Raw genomic sequence first — 27,328 nt, forward strand, 5'->3', positions numbered from 1 at the left:
GAAAGGTGAAAAACTACTAATAACAGAGACAGAGACAGAGAGAGAGAGAGAGAGAGAGAGAGAGAGAGAGAGTTCAGACTTCGACGACACATGTGTGGAGACATCTGCCACGTGGCACAACGGTACGTTTTTTAGACGGTTGGTCTGGTGTTCCTTTGGTCTTTCCGACTACAAAACAGAATATTCAAAGTTGTCTTGTCCTAAACAAAAAAATACTGATCTGGCTGTGAACATTTATCCACAATGTTTTTTTTCCTTTCCATTTTTTTTTTTTTTTTGGAAAATTACAAATTACCCCAACATAATTTAACCGAAATTTAAGTTATCTAATTTGAAATTTAACAATTTATTTATTTGAAATTTGATTAAAATTTAAGTTGTTTACTTATGGTTTGAAATCCCATGGTCCAAGACTCTAAGTGCTCAATTGAATTCTTTTTTATTTTCTTTGATCTTGTATTTTTTTTTTGTGGAGAGAAACATAAAAGTGGAACAAAATTACATATTTAGCCATGTTTTTAACGGATGTGAGTTATGAAACTCTAATTGAACTAATCTCAAGTAAGTAAAGTGTTAAATTTTAAATCACAGTGACAACTTAAAATTCGGTCAAACCACAAGTAAGTAAGTTGTAATTTGCCATTTTTTTATTATAGAGTTTCAATATATGGCGTACACTTTTAATGATTATCCTATTTATCATTAGCCGAAGATACTAATCGATTTTTTGTGTAAACAGAGATTAAATGATTTTACTAATTGAGTTAATTGAAACTTTTTCTTTTTTACTTAGAGAGCAGATTATTTATTATTATTATTTTATATAAAAAAAGGTACTATGTATTGGGCAAGGGTGGCAATTATTTGACACATGTCCACATTACACATTACACATTACACATTGGACCCAATCAATTCTGCATTAGCCCAAATTTAGAGAATTATTTTTGTATTTTACTCGAACTTTTTTTTTTCTTTCGACAGAAACTAGAACAGTATTAACCCAAATTAAAATAGTAGAAAATAACAATCGACAACACGATAGGCCCAATACATACGCTCGAAGAAAATATTTTGGGGTCTGAAGGCAGCCCACTCTCGCCACTGCTTTTGTTGTGGCAGCCCAATTTATTATTTTGGGCTAACCTTGTTCAGATTGGGACTAAAATTTGCTCTCTTTTTTAATTATTTTTTATTATAAACTTTTTTTTTTATAATTATTTATTAGGTAGACAGTGGGAGAATGGATAGCAGGTTTGAATCATAAACATGAGATATTACAAAAAAATGTCCTTACTACTAGACTATCACTTAAATCTTGATTTTGTTTTCACTTCTTGAATACAATATTAATGAGTAAGTTTTCACTGGATATGCTGATTATAGCTTATGGACAACATTTTGAAACAAATTTTTTAGGTACAATCACATTTTTAAACAAACTAAGCTGATCTAAATGCGCACAAAATACTTTACGCTACACAATGATGCATCTTTGTAATAGCAATGGCCCCTGCTCTAAACAGGTGCACTTCGATAGATCGATGGCCACTCCTATATTATATTTGCATTATTTTGACATTCTGCTACAAATTCATCAGTTCAAATGGAGGGGAAAGAAATTCAAATGAAAAGTAAAATGTTAGGAGGAAATAGAAAAATCTTAACCAAGAATTTTGTCATTCTTGGATGTTTCTCAATTTTAATTTAATTATGCTATCCTAATTATGTTAGATTGAAAACCTTTAAAAATGCAACCTAGGCAAAAGTTAGAGTATCAAAAAGTTAGATAGGTTGAAAACCATTAAAAATGCAACCTGGGCAAAAGTTAGAGTATAAAAAACTCGCTAGGTTGAAAACCTTTAAAAAGGCAGTTGTATGGGACAGGGCCCTAGGCCCACTAGGCCTTGGGCCCTGGCCTTGTCCTTCGGTCCATAACCCCGACCCCATTGGACCTATGACCTTGATCCGGACACACCTATAAGGCCCAAACCGAGCCCAAAAATCATAATGAGTCCATCCTATCTTGAACATGTTAAAGGCAAACCCCTGCCGACCAACTTTAATCTGGGCGGGAGTGCATTTGCTCAGAGGTACCCAAGTTCTCGGCAACCCATTATTGCCTTGGGGAATATCGCTGCCGAACAGTCTTTTGGAGGCGGGAACCAATTCCAAAGCCATTACCTCCATTCCCAACGGAAGATCCACATAGAAATGATGTCATTGGACCCTCATCCACACGAGTGAGATCAGGAAGTAATCATAACACCCCTACTCATCTCAGGCTATAAATAGGAAAATAGAGTAAGAAGTAGGGGGTTGGTGAGTGTGGAGAGAAAAGGGAGAAAAGAGTATCAAGAGGAAAGAGAGCAATTTGGTGAGGGAAAAGAGGGGTTCACAAAAACCGAGGAGTGCAATAGGGTCACCCGGTGAAGGATCACCCATAGTAGGAAATTTTAAACCCATTATACAAAGAGGTTGTGAGCCCAAATATTGGCCCATCAAGCTAAAGCTCTTTTGGGCATGCATAGCAGCCTAGGCAAAAGTTAGAGCAAAAAAATATATAAAACTTTTAAACTACATGATGACTTGATTCCTTTCAAGGGGTAAGTAGGTAGCTTGATATTTCATACTAAGTTCAATCACATGTCAAAAAAAAAAAAAAAAAATCATTTGAACTATATGATGACTTGATCCCTCTCAAGGGGTACAACAGCTTGGTTTGACATGTGTCAAACCAAAAAATTCTTTTAAACTATGTGATGACTTGATCCCTCTCAAAGGGTATATAAACAGCTTGGTATTTCATACTAAGTTCAGTCACATGTCAAACTAAAAATTCTTTTGAAATACGTGATACTTGATCCCTTTTAAGGGGTATGTAGGTAGCTTGGTAGTTCATACTTGCAATATTTCTATGATGTGAAGCAAGTAAAAGAGTCGCGCTTGCATTGATATTTTGATCAAGAGGAGCAACTTGTGACCACTGTGGCAAATTAGGGGGATATATGTCATAGTCTCGAACCTATAGTAAATTTATTTTGTAAAGAGAAAGCAAAAAAATCAATCATATTACTACTTCCTTTCACAAAGTCTTATAGTCCTTCAAAGGATTTCGAGAAAATGTGCGACTTCCTTCGATCATACTAGGTAGGAAGTACAACAACTAAACATATTTTGCTAAGGAAAAGTTTAAGACCACAAAATTTTTCATAACTTCTTGTCATAACTGTGATGTGGTAGAATGTGATTGGTGAAGAAAAAATTGGTAGGTCTACGTGAAAGTGATGGTTAACCACTCACAGTCTACCGCGTTGTAGTCATGAGAAAAGAGTTGTGGAGTAATAATTTGTGGTTCTAGAACTACTCTTTTGCTAATCTTATGTTGACTCGTTTCCAGATTTGTTGTAGCTTCTTAAATTTCGCCATTAAAGGCCCTTAGATTTTGCCTCTATCTGGTATTCTAGTTGCTCCATATGGATTGGTTTTGCTATAGCATTCGTCTTTTAGAGCTCTAGCCCAATACTTGGAGTCCCTCAAAAAATTTATACACGTGGCTAACCATATTTGGCTCAATACAAGTTATTCTAGCCTCTAGGACCACAATCAATATTTCACACCTAATTTCACAATTATTCTATGTAGTATACTGTGACTAGTTGTCTGTTATTTTCACATGAACCCTGTGATGCCCCTATTTGATTGATTGTGTGATGTGTATAGGTGTGTGATGAGTCCCACATCGGGTATTTACTGGGTTGAACTGGGCTTTATTAACAACTACAAGGAGCCTTAATTGCAACTAGTCCTTTTGAGGTATAGCGCAGATGTGGCTAGCGTTTTTCTTTGGGTCGTTACATATGGTATCAGAGCCGGCCCGGTAATCCTATGTAGGCTTAGAGACACTACCCCACAAAGTGGGCCCTAATGAGGGCGTTAGGGATTTAAGTGGGGGAGATTGTGATGCCCCAATTTGATTGATTGTGTGATGTGTGTAGGTGTGTGATGAGTCCTACATCGGGTATTTACTGGGTTGAACTAGGTTTTATTAACAACTACAAGGAGCCTTAATTGCGACTAGTCCTTTTGAGGTATAGCGCAGATGTGGCTAGCGTTTTTCCTTGGGTCGTTACATATGCATATAAGTGGGGGAGATTGTGATGCCCCAATTTGATTGATTGTGTGATGTGTGTAGGTGTGTGATGAGTCCCACATCGGGTATTTACTGGGTTGAACTAGGCTTTATTAACAACTACAAGGAGCCTTAATTGTGACTAGTTCTTTTGAGGTATAGCATAGATGTGGCTAGCACTTTTCCTTAGGTCGTTACATATGGTATCAGAATCGGCCCGGTAATCCCATGTGGGCTCAGAGACACTACCCCACAAAGTGGACCCTAACGAGGACGTTAGGGATTTAAGTGGGGGAGATTGTGATGCCCCAATTTGATTGATTGTGTGATGTGTGTAGGTGTGTGATGAGTCCCACATCGAGTATTTACTGGGTTGAACTGGGCTTTATTAACAACTACAAAGAGCCTCAATTGTGACTAGTCCTTTTGAGGTATAGCACAGATGTGGCTAACACTTTTTCTTGGGTCGTTACAAACCCACTACTCAAAGTCAACCACATCAGATAATTGTGAAAATGAGAATTTGATTGTGGTCCGAGAATTTTTCAATGAGTAAGGTTTTTATGCAAGCAATCTAAATTGCAAGAATTTTTATGCAATCCACAATGTGGTGGTGGTTAAAAAATCATCCACACATATTAAAAATTTCTACAAATCAAATTATATTAAAACCTTTTCCTAACCTAGGTGGTGAAAATGTTATGAATTTTAGTTACAACCGTAAACAACTCCTTATTAATCTTTCAATATTTTTAGGTAGGAAAATTTACTCGTACCGACCATGTGATATGTTCCAATGTTTGCGCCACTGGCATTGTCCCTCCCACCTTTCAACTTTTTATTCAATATAACTCTCACCTTGCCTTAATCTCCCATCTTCATAGTTCAAACCCCAAACTTTCCTTAGAAACAAACATTTGCTACATTTTCTCACTCCCCAAATAACCATGGGCATGGCAACATTGACCTTCAACCCCCAAACTCAAATCTACACATCTATAAGACCACCGATTCACCTCCCCACAAACCCTAACCTCTCTCTCACGTCTTTCCTCTTCCAAAACTCATCTTCCTTCCCACACAACCTTGCTCTCATTGACTCCAATACCAACGAAACCCTAACCTTCCACCAACTCAAACTCCTGGTCTCCAAGCTCGGCCACTCTTTTTCTTCTCAACATTCACAAAAACGATGTCGTCCTCACTATTACTCCTAACTCAATCCACTCCCCTGTCTATTTTCTAGCCATTGTCGCTCTCGATGCTATTGCTTCAGCCTATAATCCTTCGTATACCATTTCTGAGATCTTAAAGCAAGTCCAAGATTATAACCTTAAGCTTGTTATAATCGTCCCTAAACTTTGGCACAAAATCAATGAATTAAACTTTCCTTCCATAATTAGAGGTTCTTTGAAATCTATGAGTTTTATGGAAACACTGAGTTCGAAAATTTGGTATTACTCTGAACTAATAGAAATGTCGAATGTGGAGTGTGAAATACCGGATGAAGCCGTGACACAGAGCGACATGGTGGTGCTTATGTATTTGTATGGCACGACCAGGATGAGTAAGGGAGTGATTGCGACGCATAAGAACTTAATCACGACTTCGCTAATGGTGACAACTGAAAGCTCAATTAGTGTAGAAACACTAATGCTTGTTTACCCACACTAATGCTTGTGGGTAAACAATCTCTAACTCTCAAGTGTTTGGCTAGGGTTTTCTCTCTCAAAAGTTTCTTGTAAAGACTCCTTATTCTTCTTACATTTCGTGGGTAATGATGGTTTATATAGTGTTCGTAAAGGAATGTGAAAAGACAATCAAAATAATCAGGCAGAGGATTTCACCAGTCACTAGCGACTTGGCCTCAGTTGCGAATGACTCACAAAATCCAGTTTGTCAAAAACTCTTCGAATTCCAGCATATGCTTCTCACGTGACCTATTTCACGGGTTGGCATTCGCGAGCCAGTCGCAAGATAGTCGCGAAATCCTCATCTTCACAGAATCTTCACCAAACTCTCACACACAACACTTACATTAAATCCCACAAAAATACAGGGAAATGATTGAACAAAATTACAATTAAATTTGACATGAAATTAAAGCCAACATAAAATATAGTTGTAAGTCATAACTTTACAACAGCCGATTAGGACTAATTCGAGGACTCGAGAAACGTTCTCATGTTTCGTGCCTATGTTTCATATGTTTAGGCTGTCGATGGCGATGTATTCGCAGCTTCGGAAAGGGAACATGGTGGTTTTGATGGGGAAGTTTGATTTGGAGAAGGTATTATGGGTGGTGGAGAAGTATAGGGTGTAACAGCCCAACCCAATTAAAAAAAAAAAAAAAAAAAAAAAAAAAAAAAAAAAAAAAATGGGCAAATATTTTTGGGTGTCCCACGTGCCCCACCTAACCCAATCACTACCCACCACATCTCACACACTCCCTCACTTTTTTGGGGTTGGCCAGTCATATCTATTCCCCTCATTTGCTTTCTTTTCTTTTCTTTTCACTTAAGCACACACACTCATCTCCCTCACTCTCCCACCGGGTTCCACTCCAAACCACCATCTCCACCATCTTTTTCCGGCAAGATCACCAGAAAAATCCTTGTGAATCTGTAAGCACCTTCACATCTTGAGGTAAATCCTTGAGTGTGTGGGTGATGCTAGGCAGGACCAAGAGACCACATGCAAAAGAGGTACTATATGACGTGTTATTCCCTACTGCCCATGAAGGGGATAGGTAAATCCTTGAGGGTGTGGGTGAGGCTTGGCAGGGCCAATAGACCACATGCCAAAAGAGATACATATCATGCTAGTGTGTTTGGGCTCTAACTTGTTTGTGGCGGTATGATGTCTGGGTGATATCTCTATCCTTGTTGGTCCTTGTTGCATCTTCGATGAGGTTTTCTAGTTTTGAAATGGTATTGAACATTTTTATGTCTCACAGTGAATGAAATGTAGTTTCATAGTTATTTTTGAAAGCTTGGTACTAAACTATTCTAATCGTTCTTGCATGTGGTTAATGAAATTGTTTTTGCATAAATTAAATGGAAATTCCCAAATTATAACATGTTTTGTGAATTGTTCATTGTCATGAAACTTGCATTTCCCCCACCCCCATTAATTATGCTCCTTACTGGGCTCTGTCTCATTCCATTATTTTATAAATTTTTCAGAGTAGACAACAATCCTTTGAGACAGTTTTTTGGTGGCTAACAGTAGTTAGACTAACTACTGATGGAGGCTGAACTTTTGTAATGGAGATATTAGATTATGTATATCTTAAAATAGGCTTGACTCATTCTTTTATATATTATAGTGGTTGTGACTTTATTTCCACTAATGGGACAAGCTGATGTTATGTAATTATTTATTTAGACCTCTATTCTTTTGTGGTCAATGGTCCTTGTAATTACTGCTTAGAGCTCTGACTTATTTTGAGAGTATATTTAATGGAATTATTATGATAACTCTTGATGTTGGTACTTGATATGATTTATGTGGATTGGATTGTTAAAAAGGAAAAATATCTACAAGTACTTTTGAGATGTCTTTCTCATACTTTGGACCCTTTAAGGTTTGGGACATGACATAGGGTGACTCATTTGTGCGTGGTTCCGCCAGTGATGGTTGAGATGGTGAAGCAAAGTGTGGTGATAAAGAAGTATGACTTGTTGTTGTTGAAGCAGGTCAGGTCTAGTGCAACACCTCTTGGGAGGGATGTGATGGAGGAGTGTGCAAGAAGATCCCTTATACTAAAATTTGTCAGGTAGAAATCTTTGATTTTTCTTTCATTCTTTTTATTTAATTTTTTTAAAGATAATAGGTTCGACAACAAAAGTGAAATGTTAAAGATTTAACTCAATCTTGAACCAAGCTTACAAATAATTTTCGAACTTGAACTCATCAAAAAATCCACAAATTACTCAACTTAGTTCTTGATTCATTAGTCAACTCAAGCTTGAGCTCACTATCAAACTCTTGAGCTTAAAATTCAACATGTACAAGTACATTATCAAGTTCATATTAAACATATTATAGTAAGATATGTGTTTATTTTTGAAGTCTGTATCAAGTTTATTATAAAGCTCATTAACAAGTCTAGGCTTAACTTCTTCTTTTTTTAACTATCAAGCCTTATTATTCTCAAGTTTGTTCAACTTTGGTATGCTTATAAACAAAAAAAATATGAACCAATTTTAATTTTAAGCGAAACTACATCATTAGTCTCTAAAGTTTTCCTGTCAAGTACTATTAATCCCTTAAGTTTCAAGTAAGTGCTATTGGTCCCTCAAGTTTAAAACATGAGCACAATTTGTCCTTCTTTTAACTATCGTTAGTTTCAGTCCTATGTGGCTAATAGAGCAATAATATGGTAAATTTTAAGTGACATGGCATCAATTTTTTTCAATTAAATCTAAAAAAAATTAAAATTAAAATTAAAAACTGCTATCTATTGAAAACCCATGACCCATTAGAAACAACCAAGCCATTTTGTGACCCCTTACGAAGAAGGTATTCCTAAATTAAATGTGAAATTGCTAGCTCTAATCTGAAGAGAGAGAGAAATCCCTAAACAGTAGCATCACTAGTAGCCGTTTGCATTGTCTCTAGAGCTCGAAGAAGTATTCTCATACACAAAATTCATCGGTACACTGGGATAAGAAAAACATCATTTAGGCCCCAACACACATTAACACAGAACTCTTCCCCAACCCTAAATGTCATCATTCCAAAATAACAACAAAGCAGTCCTAATCTCTTCTATGACAACAAATCCATATACACAATCTTACTCTCTATGATTGCCAAGCATCACATAGGTGATAGTGATATGGGATATAGGCTCTTCTAAACCCATTATGATTGCAAAAATGTGGCTAACTTTTTCATATTCAATTTTTTTAATATAATTTCCGATATTATGTGACATGTTTTCCTAACAAGCAATCTACAAAGTATTAAGATATTATATAGTATTTGTTTTGAGATTATAGGAAATAAAAATATCTACTGTGATTCTTTCTCTTTTTCGTTTTCGCAAATAATTTCATATCTAAATTCATCCAGATTAGAGCTAACAATTTCACATTTGATTTGGAAAACGGATCACAAAATGAGTTGGTTGTTTCTAACAGGTTTTAAATTTTTAATATAAAAAAGTGATGCAATGTCACTTCAAATTTACCATATCATTGCTCTGTTAGTCACGTAGGCACTGAGACAAACATTGTTAATAAAAGGACTAAATGTGTTCATATTTTAAACTTTAGGGATAAATAACACTAACTTCAAACTTAAGAGACTAATAATGCTTAATAGGTAAACTTTAGGGACCAATGGTGTAGAGCCACAAGTTTAATTTTTATTTTTTTTTTCCAATTTTAATTTTAATTTTATTGAGTAAAAACAATCATAGTATAAAGTAGAGCCCAAAAAAACAGAACAAAATATTTGATTTGGTGACTGTTGCTTCTTGCCACCATTAATGTTAGTCCCCGGCCTAGAGTTTACCTCTTATCCTCTTTATTTTATTTCATATTGGAATTTGGATGGAGTTAAAGCCTTTGTCTGGTTGCCTAATATGAATTGGCTTGGTGGTAAAGCCTTCGTCTGTCATGGCTCTAGCCCAGTAGTCAATATTGGACAGTCCCTTAATTCAAAAGAAATATAAACGTGGCTTAATTATAATATTGGGCGATTTCTCAGCATCATGGATCCCAAAATCTTTTATTTTATTTTAGGAATTTTGCTAAATTCATGGATCTCAATCAATTTTAGAAGACCATCCCCTGTTGGATTTAGTTAGACTTGGTGTCTGTTGGAAATAACTTATTTAGCTGAAATTAAATTTTTTTTACTGAAAGTATTGTAAATAAAGATAAAATCTAACTGAATAGTATAATGAGACTCATGAATAATACTAAAAAATGCAGTGAGACCTATGAATAATAGAAAAAATAAGCTAAAATTGCATATAAGCCGAAATTTTTAGTTTGTCCCAAACAGGCACTTATACTTAGTGTCAACTCAACCATATATTAGCCAGGCAATCAACTCTAAATATTAATCAATAAAAAAAATTATTAAAGAAAAAAAATAAAAAAGTAATACAAAGAAAATTACAAATTTTATTACATGATATTTTACCATTTAATGTGTCACTAATCATAAACAAGTTAGTCAGTCAACATTCATTTATTATATTTTTAAAATCTACCAACCATTTTAATTGCCTTGTAACTTTGTAAAGGTAATCTTATAAGGAAAATGTTAAACTCACAATCTATTTTACAATATGTTGATATGGTGGGTGGTTATTGATAAGTAAAAAAGTAATGTTAGTGGTAGACCCAAATGAAAACTAGTAAGAATTTGTCATGTCAACAGTTTGTAAATATATTATAAAATAGTTTGTGCATGCTTATGTTATAAAATTGCAAGTATCTTTAGCATTTTCTAAAATAAAAATCTTTTCCTTGGATTTGATGTTTGTTTCAACATTAACATTTTTCAAAAAATATTTTTTAGAAAATTATCTAATTTTCTTATGTTTGATAATGACCACATAATAAATTAAAAAATTATTTCTCGGCTTCTCTTATTTAGGTTCGAGTAAGATAAAGTTAGATAGGGTTGTTTTCCATAAAATTTTAGTGGAAAACAAGTCTATCCCACTTCAAACTAAATAAAGAAAGTCAATAAATAATTTTTCTCTAACTAAATTTTTATCCTAATACTACTAACACATGAAAATGCAAAAAACTATCTTGGCATAAAGTTTTCTATTGAAAAAAATTGAGTGTTGGAAAAACTTATGTGAAAATAGTTTTCGGTATTTTCCTGTTATTGGTAGTATAAAAAATTGGTCAAAGAAAAACTAGGAAAAAAATTTAGTCAGAGAAAAATTATTTATTAACTTTCTTTATTTAGTTTGAAGTGGGATAGAGTTGTTTTCCATTTGTTGTTTTCCATAAATGGAAAACAACTCTATCCCACTTCAAACTAAATAAGGTAAATGAAAATATTTTTTTTTGACAGGTAAATTAAAATGTAGTTTTTTGACACATTTTAAGGCAGTTGCCAAAAAAAAGAGAAGAAGATAATTTTCTAATAAATACTTTTTGCAAAATGATTCATTTTTAAAAAAAAAATATTAACGTCGAAACAAATGAAGCGGAAAACTATCTCCTACATGCACTGAAGTTGAAAATCACTCTCTATCTCTCTCTTATAGTTATAGGTGTCAACGCCCAAACTTTTATATATACTTCTTTTTTAGTATATTATCAATGTTGTTAACAACTTTTCTGTGAAACAAATTAAATAGACATATAATTAATTGCGCGCCAATTGAAAGAAATATTAGCAAATTTATGATATGAAAAAATATTTAGTAATTTTTTTATCTTAAAAAGAAGTAAGAAAAATATACTTCAATAAGAAATGATATATATATATATAAAGTCCCCACTAAAAAAAGAAAAGAAAAACAATGCCACGAGCCTTGCATTAATCACATGTGCACACTCCTTTTTGCATTTTTTTTTTTCTTATCTTTCATTTTTGGACGGGTAGCTTTCTCTAAGTCCAAATTTTCTGTCTCACTCTTCTTGCTTCACTCTATACTTTATCAATAAAAATTTACCACATGTTCACCTAATTAATTAAATACTACCATTATTAATTAATTGTAATATTTAATTAATTAGGTGAATATGTGACAAATTTTTATTGGTGGAGTATAAAGTAGAGCAGAAAAGTAGGACAGAAGATTTGGACTCGCTTTCTCCACCGTACCGGCCATGCGAATATATAAATTTCTATTTATTATTGACCCTTATTTGGATGGCACTATGATATCATGTTTGTGTCGATGCATTTTGCTGAAAAAAAGTGAGTCTCATAGTACTGTTTATGGACTCACAAAAGTCATCTAAACATAATTTTCAATATAAATTTAAATTTTACAATATTATTCACATATTTAAAAATTATTTTATTATAATGTTTTTAATTTTTAATTTTTAGTTTCTAGCAAAATCTTAATCAAATTGATCTTTAACAATCCATTAAAAACGTCTCAACTCTCACCTTGCCTTATTAACCTCCCATCTCCAAAGTTCAAACCTCTACTTTCCCGAGAAACAAAAAATTCCCACATTTTCTCACTCTCCAAACATCCATGGCAGCAGCCACCTTCAACCCCAAAACCCAAACCTACACATCCCCAAGACCACCGATTCACCTCCCGACCGATCCCAACCTCTCTCTCACCACTTTCCTCTTCCAAAACTCCTCTTCTTTCCCACACAGCCTCGCTCTCATCGACGCCGATACCGACGAAACCCTAACCTTCCACCAGCTCAAACTCCAGGTCTTCAAGCTCGCCCACTCTTTGCTTCATCTCAACATTCACAAAAACGACGTCGTCCTCATCGTCGCTCCCAACTCAATCCACTTCCCCGTGTGTTTCCTCGCCATTGTCGCTCTCGGTGCAATTGCTTCAACCTGTAATCCTTCTTATACCGTATCCGAGATCTCAAAGCAAGTCCAAGACTGTAACCCTAAGCTCGTTATCACCGTCCCTGAACTCTGGCACAAAATCAAAGAACTGAACTTGCCTTCCATAATTATAGGTTCTTCGAAATCTTTGAGCTCTACAGAAACGCCGAGTTCGAAGATTTGGTATTACTCTGAACTGATAGAAATGTCGAACGTGGAGTGTGATTTACCGGATAAAACCGTGACACAGAGCGATATAGCGGCGCTTATGTACTCGTCCGGCACGACCGGGACGAGTAAGGGAGTGATTGTTTTGCACAAGAACTTAATCGCGACTTCGCTGATGGTGACAGCAGATCAGGACAGTAATGGAGATCCGAGAAACGTGTTTCTGTGTTTCGTGCCGATGTTTCATATGTTTGGGCTGTCGGTGGCGATGTATTCGCAGCTTCGGAGAGGGAACACGGTGGTGTCGATGGGGAAGTTTAATTTGGAGAAGGTGTTTTGGGCGGTGGAGAAGTATAGGGTGACCCATTTGAGTGTGGTACCGCCGGTGATGGTTGAGCTGGTGAAGCAGAGTGCGGTGATGAAGAGGTATGATTTGTCGTCGTTGAAACAGGTCAGGTCCGGTGCAGCACCTCTTGGGAGAGATGTGGTGGAGGAGTGTGCTAGAAATATCCCTCGTGCTGATATTTGTCAGGTAATAATATATTATAATAGTCTCTGATATGTCTTCCTTTCTTTTTGTTTTGTTTTTGCCTTTTAGGAATCACATATACTGTTTTGGCCATGACGTTTAAACAAGATAGTACATGGCCCGGCCGATAAAGGTGATAAAAACGAAATATGTCTGTATGGATATCTGTTTGTTTTTTGTTTTTGTTTTTTTTTTTTTGTTTTAATATGCTCTTGGCCGGTAAAGGTAATTAATATTACTATATTTTTTTTCTTTTGAATTAAACTTTTTAAATGCTGACAAGAATAAGGTGTTCCTCTCGACCAATGACATCCTATTTTTTACTTCTGACTAGAGGTAAAAGAGGAATAGGAAAGGTGTTCCTCTGAGCAATGACAATTTTTTAGAATGCAAAAATGATTGGGTCATGTTTTGTAGACTAAAATATATCAATTTTGGCCATGTTTGGTATCATTTGAGGATTGCAGTATATCAATTGAGGATTGCAGTGCTTTTACATGCAGACCCATGTATAAGTACTCAATTATTAGTTGATACTCAAACAAATTGTAATAAAATGAGTGCCCTATAAGAGTTCGTTTGAATGTTTTGAAATATTCGCATTAGTCCGTACAAAAATTCATGTATTTTAGCATACTAATTTATTTTTTCTATTTTATACAACCATTTTTCAAAGCCACTCACATCAACTTATCTATTCTACACTATTCTATTTAAATAAAAAAATTTTATTCTTTTTTTATTATTAATTTCATCTCATCTTCTCGCTTATATAGTATCTCGCCTCTTAACTCTCTCTCTCTCTCATCCCAAATAGTGGCGGAGCCACATTGGGGCCGAGGGGGACCATGGCCCACCCAAAATTTTTGAAAAAAGAAAGTAGATATATTTAAATATGAGTTATCCCAACCAATTAAACAATTTTCAAGACTAGATATGCTTTTGGTCCCCCCAAATTTCGAACAAATATTTAGACATTCACCAATCACCATTATTTCGACAAATAACAAAAAAAATTACTTAAAAAACAGTTTTAGGGCTCACTACAGTCAACTTCACAATGTGAGGTTGTGATTTGCCTCTAGAATCTTCATAGGAAGGGTACCTATTTGCACCACCACATAGTTGCAAACACCATCGAGTTCTTCTGGCATAGGTGATTCTTTGAAATTTTATCTCCCTCTGTCTCCTGTGTCTCAACTCAACTGATCTACTTTTTAATTTACTCTGTTTCCTCTTTGCTTCTTCGATTATTTATGAAGCAAGTGGTGTGTTACACTTACAGTTTTAATCCAACCATCCAATTAGTTAATATCTCCAAGGCTCTACCACGTGTATGGTTAAGAGGAAATGTCTACAAAAGCAAGTGTACAAGTTTAGAATCCCAAGGTTTTTTTTTTTTTTTTTACATCTTCTTTTGATTGGACTTTTCTCCTCATATATATATATATATATATATATATAGACAAAATTTAGGTACAATACCTTTGTTCCTTAAATTCTCTACTTAAAATTGAGTCACGTGACTATTTAACTAAAAAATATACTTCAATCCCATAAGGAAAAATTCACATGGCAGAATCTTAAAAGGGGAACATAAAAACAACACCTAAGTACTGTACCTAAGTCTTACCATATATATATAATTATTATTTAAAATAATAAATAAATTATATAACATTATAAATATAATACAATAAATTATTAGTAAACCTGATAAAAATATACTACTATATATCATATAATATATATATAACATGTAATTAGTTGTTTTTTGTTAGTATTTTTTTAGTATTGAAATTTGAGTGATTGTTTGTCTACTATTTTACATTTTTTGATCTACTATTATTTTTTTATCTTAATCATTATACTTTATTATGTTGATAATTTATTTTGAAAATTAAGGTTTACGGGCAAATTAAAAATTATTGACTCATTCTTTTTGTTAATATTGTCTCTTGACTGTTTGATTTTAATAAATACATATTTTTTGCACATATTGAGTTATAAAATATTTAACTTGTATACTGAATTGTACTTACATTACTATTTTAGACTATTATACATAATATAAATATAATTAATATATACAAAGAAAAAAAAAATTGTTTCCCCCCCCCCCCCCAAAGATAAATTTTTGGCTCCACCACTAATTCCAAACCATAAATACTCACAGTTTTTCCCTCACCTCTCTCTTTCTCATTTCATCCATTCACACAAAATCACATTTTCTCTTTCACTGAAGAATTTCCCTCATATTCTCTCTATCCTTTGAGCTCTCTTTCACAGAGAGCCATAACCTCCACCTCTCTATTCCTCACCGAATAGTTGATCTCCCTTTGAAACGGTCATTCAAGGCGACGATGATGGCATACTTGGCGATGGTGACGATTTGGATTTGAGTTTGGGTTTGATTTTGGGTTTTCCATTGATGAGTTTGGGTTGATTTTTTATTTGATTTCCTATTGATTTTGTGATTGGATTATCATGTAATGTAATGGGTCGTGGTGGTGGCGGTGGCGGTGGTGATTGGATAGTATCATAGTAGTGGGGGTGGATTTGCAAAAGAGTTCTTTGTTGTTGAGAGAGAGAGAGAGAGAGAGAGAGAGAGAGAGAGAGAGAGAGAGAGATTAATAAAATATTAAGTACAAAGCTATAGTAACCATGTATATTTAATTATACGGTTACTGTAACCATGTATATTTATACGGTTACTGTAGCAACTGTGTAAATTTACATAATTTTAACCTATCTGACGTGGGAGAATTTGGGCTAAATGTGCAACATTAGCCACTTTTTCTATTTTACATTCACTTTTTCTAAATTCACCCCCTCTTTCCACAAAAAATTTCTTGATGTTTGGGATGAATTAGGGTAAGACTTAAGAGTTAATTATAAAATTATAGATAAAACAATAATGTCAAAATTAAGTTTAAGTGCTTGTGAGATGTAGGGGGTAAGGGCCGGGGTTCAAGTCTCTAGAAGGGAACTTTATACACATATACACTTAAATTAGGTTAGAGTAAAAATTATATCTTGTAAAAAAAAAAAAACTACTTTTTTTTTTTATAGGAAAAAATCAACAACTACTTGATAACTCAACAATCATAAAATTTATTGTTGAAAATATAAATTGCTAAGCGTATTTAAACATTATTAAAATTTATTGTTATCAATAACTATTTGTGGGGGGGGTATAAAACCGGGAAGCCCATGTCAATGTCTGTGCTGGGCCCAAGGCCCGATCCAAGGAAGGATCCTCCTCGGCCATGGGAAGGACCCTCCTCGGCCATAAATGTAGCCGAGGGCAAAGGGAGCAACTCGGTCTTGGTGATGACATTCCGGGTTATTTCGCCAAACAAGAAAAGTACTAAAACGACAAAGAACAAGGGAAAGACTGTCATTACTGTAATTAAGTACTCTGTACCTGATAGAGCCATACTTTTCAGCTTTTACAACCACCCCCAACCACTTTGGGTATGAGCTGATGGGACAAGTACCAGCCCTATAAAGCTGAACCTACACGTGGACGTTAGGGGGAGGGGAAAAGCTAGTATAAAAGGAGAAAGAAGTAGTCCAGAAAGGGGACAGGGACCAGGTCCAAGAACCGGAGCCACCCAGGCCGTGCCGAGAAGAAAGTCTTCTTGGATAAGTTCATTTCACCTCTGTGCGATCATCATGAATACCGTGACTAACAACTGTCCATTCACCAAGGTCTAGTCTTTTAGCCCATTCTCTACAAATTCATTGTATTGGGCCCGCTGGTCCAAGATCCCATCCACTATGTGGTATTGGGTTGAAAACCGAGACCCTACACTATTTGATAACTCAAAAAAGCTTACAATTTTTTTTTTTTAGAATTAAAAAAAAGTTTACAAATTGATATAACAGTAAAAATGGTTTTTCTATCAAAAAAATAAAAATAAAAGTAATTTATGTCAATTCAACCAGATAATAAGTGAGGAGTAATGCAAGGGACACTACAAATTGACGTCTCATAAGTCACCAAAAAATAAATAAATAAATAATCATATATTTATTAGTCGTTGAACTCTACCAATTACATTCAACGGCACAACAATTTGTAAACTTATATAATAAAGTTAATTTGGAGTAGTTTCATTATTTTACATAAATTGGTGTTTGAATAACTCCTTATGATTGGTGACACATTAATTTATAAGACTTATGTAGGGTCTCGTTTTTCAGCCCAATACCACACAGTGGGTGGGATCTTGGACCAGTGGGCCCAATACAATGAATTTGTAGAGAGTGGGCTAAAAGGCTAGGCCTTGGTGAACAGACAGTCGTTAGTCATGGTGTTCATGATGATCGCACAGAGGTGAACTGAGCTTATCCAAGAAGACTTTCTCCCCGGCACGCCCTGGGTGGCTCCAGTTCTTGGACCTGGTCCCAGTCCCCTTTCTGGACTGCTTCTTCTTCCTTTTATACTAACTTTTTCCCCTCTCTCGAACGTTCATGTGTAGGTTCAGTTTTATAGGGCTGATACTTGTCCCATCAGCCCATACCCAAAGTGGTTGTGGGTGGTTGTAAAAACTGAAAAGCATAGCTCTGTCAGGTGCAAAGTACTTAATTGCAGTAATGGCAACCTTTCCCTTGTTCTTTGTCGTTTTAGTACTTTTCATGTTCGGCGAAATGACCCGGAATGTCATCACCAGGATCGAGTTGCTCCCTTTACCCTCGGCTACATTTATGGCTGAGAAGGGTCCTTCCCATGGCCGAGGAGGATCCTTCCCATGGCCAAGGGGTGGGCCTTCCTTGGATCGAGCCCTGGGCCCAGCGCAGACATTGATATGGGCTTCCCGGTTTTATACCCCCCCCACAATAGCCTCTTAAAATCCTACTGTCCGGCTCCTCGAACGGAGAGAAGGGTTTTGGTGACGTCGGGCCTATGTCATGGCTTGCCAAGTCTTGTCCTTCATCAATGCCGGAGCCTCTTCGTTTGCCTAGGGCACGTTCCTGGTTGTGAGACATTCTTTTAGTTTACCTACGCCGCGTTCCTGCCGTTTTGGTACACGAGGCGCGCCTTCATTAAGGTCTCTTTACGAGGCGACGCAAATCTAACGACTGAAGACTGCTTTAGGAATTGAGCGGGACTTATCTCGTTTGTAGTTTTTCTTGGAGATTTGTACAGATTAAATGCCACCAGACTTGCCCCCCATATAAGAAGCACAGTGGGAGATCATTCCCTTTATTTGCAGACCCTTTAAGTTTTTCAAATTCCTAACCCTCCAATTGTGCCCAAAGTCCCCATTACCAGTGTGACTGAGCCTTAGGGGGTGACATGGTTAAGGCCAGGATGAGGGTGAAGGGACCACACCCTCTTCAGAAGCCTTGGGTATCTTTGAGATTCAAAATGACCCGATCAGGGTAAGGGAGACAAAGACTCAAGACATTTCTTCTCCTCGATAAGGCAAGAAAGGAGTCTCTTCTTCCTTCAGCCAAAATCTAAAGCAGGTGGAGGTCGCATCAGATTTTTGGTGCGACAGCACTGAGATTTCCCATCGCCGGTACCATCTGTTCTCGCTCGATTGCTGCTAATACGATACTTGCTCGATTGCTGTTAGAGCTGGTATGGGGATTTGACATCCCCACTTATTCCTCTCTTCTATCACTAGTGCCATCCAGACTTGCTTAGTCGTTGCTAGAGCAAGGTTGTGGACCAGGTGCCTCTACTTCTTCTTCTCTTCCATCACTGGTGCCATCCAGACTTGCTTAGTCACTACTAGAGCAAAATTGAAGGATCTATTGTTCTCGTGTATCCTTTTTTTTTTTTTTTTTTTTTTTTTTTTTCTGTAGTTAGCTTCTGGTATAGGCTTGTCTAAGCCCTTTTTTTTGTATGCTGTACTACTTCTTTGTCTAATAAAAGATGAATTTATCCCATTTTGCGTGTTCTTTCTTTTTTGCAATAGTTATTTTGTGAATGGATGTGCTGGTATCCTTTTCTTTCGAACAATACTTAGGGCCAATGCCCTTGTTAGCATAGAGTTATCACTTTGAACTTATCAAAACTGACGGGCATAACAATGCCGACTTCAAGTAGGTTAACCATATGAGACTAACTGGGATAACAGCTGAATGTTCTGTATTGCGTATAGGCTGATCACCCGAGGACGTGTAACCTAAAATGAACTGTCTGAGGGGGTTGCCGGGCATTAGGGTGCTTTGCCACGTTTCAGATGATATTCATAGCCTTAACTTGTTTTGGGCATCCGATCTGAGGACCGAGGCATGACTGTACCAGGTCTAAACACTTGGTTGTGTTAGTTTCCATAGAGTTGGGGGTCCGAGGACCGCACGAGATTTCCATTCTGTCTAGAACTTAAGCCTTTCTTGATGTAGTTAGTTTTCCGTAGGTTTGAGTCCGAGGACCATGCAAGACCTTGGTTCTGTCTAGCACTTTCTTCTTAAAGTAGCTGGTTTCCCCATAGGTTTGAGTCTGAGAACCATGCAAGACCTTAGTTCTGTCCAACACTTATATTTTCTAGCGACTAGTTTCCTCGTAGGTTTGAGTCTGAGGACCATGCAAGACCTTGGTTCTATCTAGCACTTTCTTCTTGAAGTAGCTGGTTTCCCCATAGGTTTGAGTCCGAGGACCATGCAAGATCTTGGTTCTGTTCAACATTTATATTTTCTAGCGACTAGTTTCCCCATAGGTTTGAGTCCGAGGACCATACAAGACCTTGGTTCTGTCTAGCACTTTCTTCTTGAAGTAGCTGGTTTCCCCATAGGTTTGAGTTCGAGGATCATGCAAGACCTTGGTTCTGTCCAACACTTATATTTTCTAGCGACTAGTTTCCCCATAGGTTTGAGTCCGAGGACCATGTAAGACCTTGGTTCTGTCTAGCACTTTCTTCTTGAAGTAGCTGGTTTCCCCATAGGTTTGAGTCCGGGGACCATGCAAGATCTTGGTTTTGTCCGACACTTATATTTTTTAGCGACTAGTTTCCCCATAGGTTTGAGTCCGAAGACCATGCAAGACCTTAGTTATGTCTAGCACTTTCTTCTTGAAGTAGCTGGTTTCCCCCATAGGTTTGAGTCCGAGGACCATGGAAGATCTTGGTTCTGTCCAATACTTATATTTTCTAGTGACTAGTTTCCCCATAGGTTTGAGTCCAAGGACCATGCAAGACCTTGGTTCTGTCTAACACTTTCTTCTTGAAGTAGCTGGTTTCCTCATAGGTTTGAGTCCGAGGACCATGTAGGACCTTGGTTCTGTCCAACACTTATATTTTCTAGCGACTAGTTTCCCCATAGGTTTGAGTCTGAGAATCATGTAAGACCTTGGTTCTGTCTAGCACTTTCTTCTTGAAGTAACTGGTTTTCCCATAGGTTTGAGTCTGAGGACCATGCAAGACCTTGGTTCTGTCTAACACTTTCTTCTTGAAGTAGCTGGTTTCCCCATAGGTTTGAGTCCGAGGACCATGCAAGATCTTGGTTTTGTCTAACACTTATGGGAATTCGGTGAATCGGGCTATTGGACCCGCGAGGATTAGCCCCTTGACAAATGTGTGGGGCATAGACTTAATGTTAGAAGCCCTAGAACTGCCCGTGCCACTGGCACTTCGAAGTGTAGCCCTGAGTGGGAGCTGAGTTAGGGCAACGACCGCGTGCTGCTGGAAATGATGGAGAGGCTTTCGCATAGTTTGCACCACTGCCAAAATTATTTCTTTCGAGGGACCCTTGTTGACAGGGGCTTGATCCTACCGTGACTAACCGCTGCCTGCACCAACGCACAAGCCTTCCCACAGACTGCGCCAATTGTAGGGTCTCGTTTTTCAGCCCAATACTACACGGTGGGTGGGATCTTGGACCAGCGGGCCCAATACAATGAATTTGTAGAGAGTGGGCTAAAAGGTTAGGTTTTGGTGAACGGACAGTCGTTAGTCATGGTATTCGTGATGATTGCATAGAGGTGAACTGAGTTTATCCAAGAAGACTTTCTCTTCGGCACGCCTTGGGTGGCTCTGGTTCTTGGACCTGGTCCCAGTCCCCTTTCTGGACTGTTTCTTCCTCCTTTTATACTAGCTTTTTCCCCTCTCTCGAACGTCCACGTGTAGGTTCAGCTTTATAGGGCTGATACTTGTCCCATCAGTCCATACCCAAAGTGGTTGGGGGTGGTTGTAAAAGCTGAAAAGTATGGCTCTGTTAGGTGCAGAGTACTTAATTGCAGTAATGACAGCCTTTCCCTTGTTCTTTGTCGTTTTAGTGCTTTTCATGTTCAGCGAAATGACCCAGAATGTCATCACCAGGACCAAGTTGCTCCCTTTGCCCTCGGCTACATTTATGGCCGAGAAGGGTCCTTCCCATGGCCGAGGAGGATCCTTCCCATGGCCAAGGGGTGGGCCTTCCTTGGATCGGGCCCTGGGCCCAACGTAGACATTGACATGGGCTTCCCGGTTTTATACCCCCCACAACTTATATATTAAAATTTATAATATCTCTAACACCACTAAAAAAATATTGTGTATGTAACATTGTTCCTAGTTTATTCCTGATTTTTGACTTTTCTCTTTCTTCTTCTTTCACTATATTATCATTTTTTTTTTCACGAACTTCTTCAGTTTTTTTGCTTTCTATATCTCTTTCTTATTTTCCCTTTATTTCTCTTCATCATTTTATTCTTTACGCTACTATTTTGCAAAACTTCCAACGATTTTCCAATTCCTTTTTTATTACCATGGTAGTGTTTTCATTACTATTTTTGTACCGATCAGAAATGATTTTCAGGCCCAGAAAGGCCAAGATATGCCAAAAAGCAAAAGGTTGAAATAGAATATGAAACATCCTGGCATTCAAACCAGTACATTTCCTGGGGTTAGTATGTTGGTTTGATGGCCAGTATGCTATATTTCTCCAAAGTGACTCGATGTAAAAAAAAAAAGACCAAAATATATCCAAAATCTCCAAATTAACCTAGATGCCCTTAGAATATCCAAAATGACCAAAACACCCTGATCCTCCAAAATACCACATAAACCTCTAAAATGATCAAAGTATTCTTGAAACCTTCAAAATTAATAAAATATCCTTGAGACATTCAAAATGATTGTGAAAACCCCAACCTTTAGATTGATTAAAATGCCCATGAACCTCCAATACCTTTGAAACCACTAAAATGAACAAAATATTTGTGAAGGATTATACAATTTAATCATATAGTGGATTATATTCATACTTTGATTTCCCGATAGAATCTTTTTACCAATCCAAATTTTCATAATACTGTTACTTCAACAAAATACCTCTAATTTTGGTCATGTTAGAGATTTCAAGGGTACATTCGTAATCATGGACGTTCCAGGGAGCATTTAGGTCATTTTGGATGTTCTACAAGTATTTTGGTCTCTTTGGGTTATCTTCATTTTTCTAGGGGTGTTTTGGTCATTTTGGTCATTTCATGAGATATTTTGGTAATTTTAGAAATATCAGGTGGTATTTTGGTCATTTTAAAGTTCTAGAAATATTTTAGTTATTCTAGTAGTCTTCAGGGTATTTTGGTTATTTTAGAGTTTTAGAGTTATTTTGGACAATTTAAAGAAATTTTTGTCATACGAAGTTCTAAACCATGCAACCAGCCCATTTTCCATTGCTTAATGCAAATACAAGACAAATTGGTATTAATCTAGAATGTATCTCTTATTGAGTTGGGTGAGATAAAACTTTATCAGTATTCCATACTTGTGTATACAATAATCAAACATTTTCAAATATTTTGTTCTTCACACTGCAAAGGGAAGTATTGTACATGTCAGAAGTTTCCTCTCGAGAGAATTGTAGCTATGATAAATTCTTAGTTGTATGTTTGCTAATTGTTTTTTTTTTTTTTTTAAATAATTATTTTTCAATAGAATGAATGATTTATGCACTAAGATATAAGTTAGTGAGACAGATAGGTATTGCCTTCTTCCCAACTTGAGCAGAAGTTTAGTTGCTCCACTGGGAAGGTGAAGGCACAGAGAGCGTAGGAACATTACAATGGCTATCTTTTAAGACTGCTTGAACTTTTTTATGATAAGCCTATAAACTGAAAAGGTGAACTTTTCTTACAAATTTTCAACAAACATATATTGCTTCATCTATCATGGAAGCATATTATAATATATGGGAAAAGTTTTTAAATTTGGTATCAATAAAAAAAAAAAAAAAAGTATATGATAAGCAATACATGTAGAATTATGCATTGAAGTTTCTCTGTGGTAGTTTGTAGCGAGAAGCTCACATCTTGATTTCAAGTGCATTTTGTTTTATTCTGGCAGGGCTATGGTATGACTGAAGCTTGTGGAGACATCTCATTGGCAAATCCAAAGGAAGGATCTCACCTTTCTTGCTCAACCGGAACGCTCCTTTCGGGAGTTGAATGCCAAATAGTTAGCATGGATACATTGCAGCCTCTTCCACCTAATCAATTAGGAGAAATCTGGTTTCGAGGACCTAATATGATGCAAGGTTGAGTTTTTGGATCAATGTTTCTTACCAGATTCCTAGTTTTGACAGGGCATATGTTGATTTCTCAATCCAAAGTACCTTACAGACTTTTTTTTTTTCCATTAGTCTATCTAGTAGTCAAGAAAGTTTATGTCACTGATTTTGCACATTGCTGCTGTTTAAATAACAAAGTATGTGACTAGGCATTATATATACATTTGCTTGTGTTAAATTAACTATTATCCCAAAAGCTTCTTGCTTTTCTTGCAGGGACTCTTCTTTTGGTTGTGGAGGTAGAGTAGAGTCAAAGATTAAACTCAAGATTTATTTCTGTGATACAATGTTAAATTACCGATTGTTTCAAAAGTTTAAATTGTTAGAAAATTATGAATTTAATTAATTAACCATAACTCCAAGTTCTAACAACTTGCAAACTTTTGGGATAGAGTTACTTGAGTATGTTAGGGAGAAAACACCTTGAGAGACTCATTGGTTATATTACTTTTTCCTTATAGATTAAATTTAGCTAGTATGATTCATGCAATATCTCAAAATCCTTCTTTCAGGTTATTTTAATAATCCACAAGCAACAAAGCTAACAATAGATGGACAAGGATGGCTGCACACAGGAGATCTTGGATATTTCAATGAAGAAGGACAATTATTTGTTGTGGACCGAATTAAGGAGCTCATAAAGTGTAATGCCTTTCAGGTAACTTATCCTTTATTGATTGTTAAAAGAGAAGGTGTATGTAATATTTCCAGCCATTTCTTGTGAGAAGATTAAAGCTTCTTGTGTCCTTTACATTTTATATTGGTAATACTTATCCTGACAGTGCAGGCATCTGACCCTGGGAATTTACATTTGCTCATATAGCAGTATTGGGGAAATTAGATATATTCTTCCCCAGTGAGCAAATAATCCATAAGCCTCTTAGATCACTCTAATGATTAATGAAAATTAGCTAATCTGCTTCATTTGATACTATTGTCAAGTACTTTTCTTTAATGAGAAAATATCCCCCGAAGTGCTACATAACTTTTACTACTGATGACTTGTCACCATGTCTTTCCAGTCATCTGATTAGCTTGGAAATCAGAAAAGCACTTTCTCCTATGAGTCATTAATTTATCAATGCCTCTGTTTCTCCGTATGATGTTTTCACCTTTTGTTAGGTGAGTATGTAAGTTGGCTTGTATTTGTGTTCAGTGTCATATACATCGACTACAGCCAATCCCAAGTTCAAATAAAAATGAGAGTTGCGATAGGTTGGCGGTTAAATTAAAATTTAGTCACTTCATTATGAAATATTATTAGGACTTTTATAGGCTTACTGTTTACTTTATATTAACAATGTAAACTTACATTGTAGACACACAAAATGTGTACAATGTTATACACATTTTTCTAGTACAATGTAAACTAAAACTTTTCCTTATTACTACTATAAAAGGTAGTGTATCATCTTTTACTTGACTGTTTGTTAGGTGGCACCGGCAGAGCTTGAAGGGCTGCTGCTTTCTCACCCTAAAATATTAGATGCTGTTGTGATCCCGTAAGTAGGAGAGTCATATAAGTTCTGTGTCATAATTTTCCTTATGCTTTATAAGCAGTTATACATGTCCATCTGTGGCCTTTTCTTTGAATCACTGCATGACAGTTTAATTACAATTTCAACTTTCGTAGATTTCCTGATGCCAAAGCTGGTGAGGTCCCAATTGCATTTGTTGTGCGTGCACCAAACAGCTTGCTAAAAGAAAAAGATGTTCAGAAATTCATTGCAAAGCAGGTATTTTTTTTTTTTGGGATGATTCTAATTGCAGTGATGACAGTATGCTGTATATCTTTGAGGAAATAGTCATTTTCAGTGAGGAACATCCACTCCTAAATTACTTATCTAGTGTATCATATATATTTATCAATCTAAAAACCTAATATATGAAAAGAGGGTCACGTGTCTATTTAGCACTAGGGTGAATAGGATAAGTGCTTATGAGTTTGTGAGTTAAGGTTGATAGGGTTTCGGGTATGAGTGAATTATTTTGATAATGGTGGAGATCTTTGTGTGTGGGATGAATGGGAGAAGAGAGTGCTGATTAGGGATTGCTATGAGGGAATCCTTCTTCCAAGAAAATAGAGAGAACCGGATGAGAGAGAGAGAGAGAGTAACAAAGTACATCAACTTGTCAATTATGACTTATGAGCTCCAAGTATTACAAGGAAGCTTATGTACATTGCCAAGCTCAACTCCTATTGGTTGGTCATGTCCTTTTTAGATGATTGAGCAATTCATTTCAAAAGAATTGAAAAGTCATGTACAACAGAGTACCTAAGCCAAAGAACTGAAAACAATAAGCTCCAAAACAACCTACACCAAAATAAGAAACATTGAATGAAACAGGGGCCAATCTATAGATGTGTCCCTAAGAACAAAATGATAAACAACCCCAAAAAACAAATGTACTAAAGGTGTGTAATTAAGTTTGTCACCATATTGCCAAGAACTTACTAACACCTATTAGTATTTTCAACGAAAACATTCAAATATTTCTTCCTCTATCATTATAAGTATTGAATTATTTAAAAATAAATAAAAAAGTTTGTCATGATGTTTCATAAATGAATGCGTATTCTTAAAATGTAGTGCTACAAATTCTACAAGTTTTACCATATGAAGCTTACAAACTGATATATCATCAATCTCAAAAAGACAATTTAAAATTTATTATGAAGTGGTCGAAACCAATCAATCACATTCATTCTCAAATGTCACTCACATTAGTTCGTAAGCATTAAGTTTGTCACCATATTGCCAAGAACTTACTGACACCTGTTAGTATTTTCAACGAAAACGTTCAAATATTTCTTCCTCAATCATTATAAGTATTGAATTATTTAAAAATAAATAAAAATGTTTGTCACAATGTTTCATAAATGAATTATATTCTTAAAGATTAGTGCTTCAAATACTACAAGTTTTACCATATGAAATTTACAAACTGATATGTCATCAATTTCAAAGAAACAATTTAAAATTTATTATGAAGTGGTTGAAACCCATCAATCACATTCATTCTCACATGTCACTCACATTAGTTTGTAAGCATTATGTGATAAAACTTATAACATCTTTTGTATTTTTCATTCTTTAAACTTTGATTTTTTTTTTTTTTTTCCTTCCCTTTTTGCCTAATATAGGTGGCGCCATACAAAAGGTTACGGGCAGTAGCTTTTGTAAACAACATCCCTAAGTCTGCTTCTGGAAAGATCTTGAGAAGAGTGCTCATAAAGAAAGCCCGATCCAAGATATAAGGAACGAAGGTTGTATATCTATATTATAATCTACACTATTACTTAAATGATAACCAGTACTGTGAGGTGTTCGTTAAGAATAATTTTTTATGGAGTTCACTTAATAAAATATTGATATAAATTGATGAAATGACTAAAATAGTACTAGTGAAATTTAAAAAGTTGATTTTATTGACTCTTAATCCTATAAAATTGGTAAAAAATCTGACAAAAAGTTGATTTT

General features: G+C 36.0%; 1 protein-coding gene and 1 pseudogene across 1 annotated transcript; both read left to right on the forward strand.

Annotated features, from left to right (window-relative positions):
* The first annotated feature begins 5,079 nt into the window (after nt 1–5,079).
* Nucleotides 5,080–5,806, forward strand: LOC115952083 (annotated as a pseudogene).
* Nucleotides 5,807–12,326: 6,520 nt separating this feature from the next.
* Nucleotides 12,327–27,105, forward strand: LOC115952084 (4-coumarate--CoA ligase-like 7). The gene is made up of 6 exons (XM_031069167.1): nt 12,327–13,346; nt 23,624–23,813; nt 24,359–24,504; nt 25,281–25,348; nt 25,480–25,582; nt 26,992–27,105. The coding sequence occupies exons 1-6, from the start codon at nt 12,327–12,329 to the stop codon at nt 27,103–27,105; spliced, it is 1,641 nt and encodes a 546-aa protein (XP_030925027.1).
* Nucleotides 27,106–27,328: the final 223 nt, after the last annotated feature.

This window comes from Quercus lobata, chromosome 7, assembly GCF_001633185.2.
Source record: "Quercus lobata isolate SW786 chromosome 7, ValleyOak3.0 Primary Assembly, whole genome shotgun sequence".
Taxonomy (NCBI): Eukaryota; Viridiplantae; Streptophyta; class Magnoliopsida; order Fagales; family Fagaceae; genus Quercus; species Quercus lobata.

Coding starts and splice junctions, on each gene's coding strand:
- LOC115952084 (XM_031069167.1), top strand. CDS start 12,327: ATGGCAGCAGCCACCTTCAACCCCAAAACCCAAACCTACACATCCCCA. Junction 23,814..24,358: donor AGGACCTAATATGATGCAAG/GTTGAGTTTTTG, acceptor TCCTTCTTTCAG/GTTATTTTAATAATCCACAA. Junction 25,583..26,991: donor AGAAATTCATTGCAAAGCAG/GTATTTTTTTTT, acceptor TGCCTAATATAG/GTGGCGCCATACAAAAGGTT.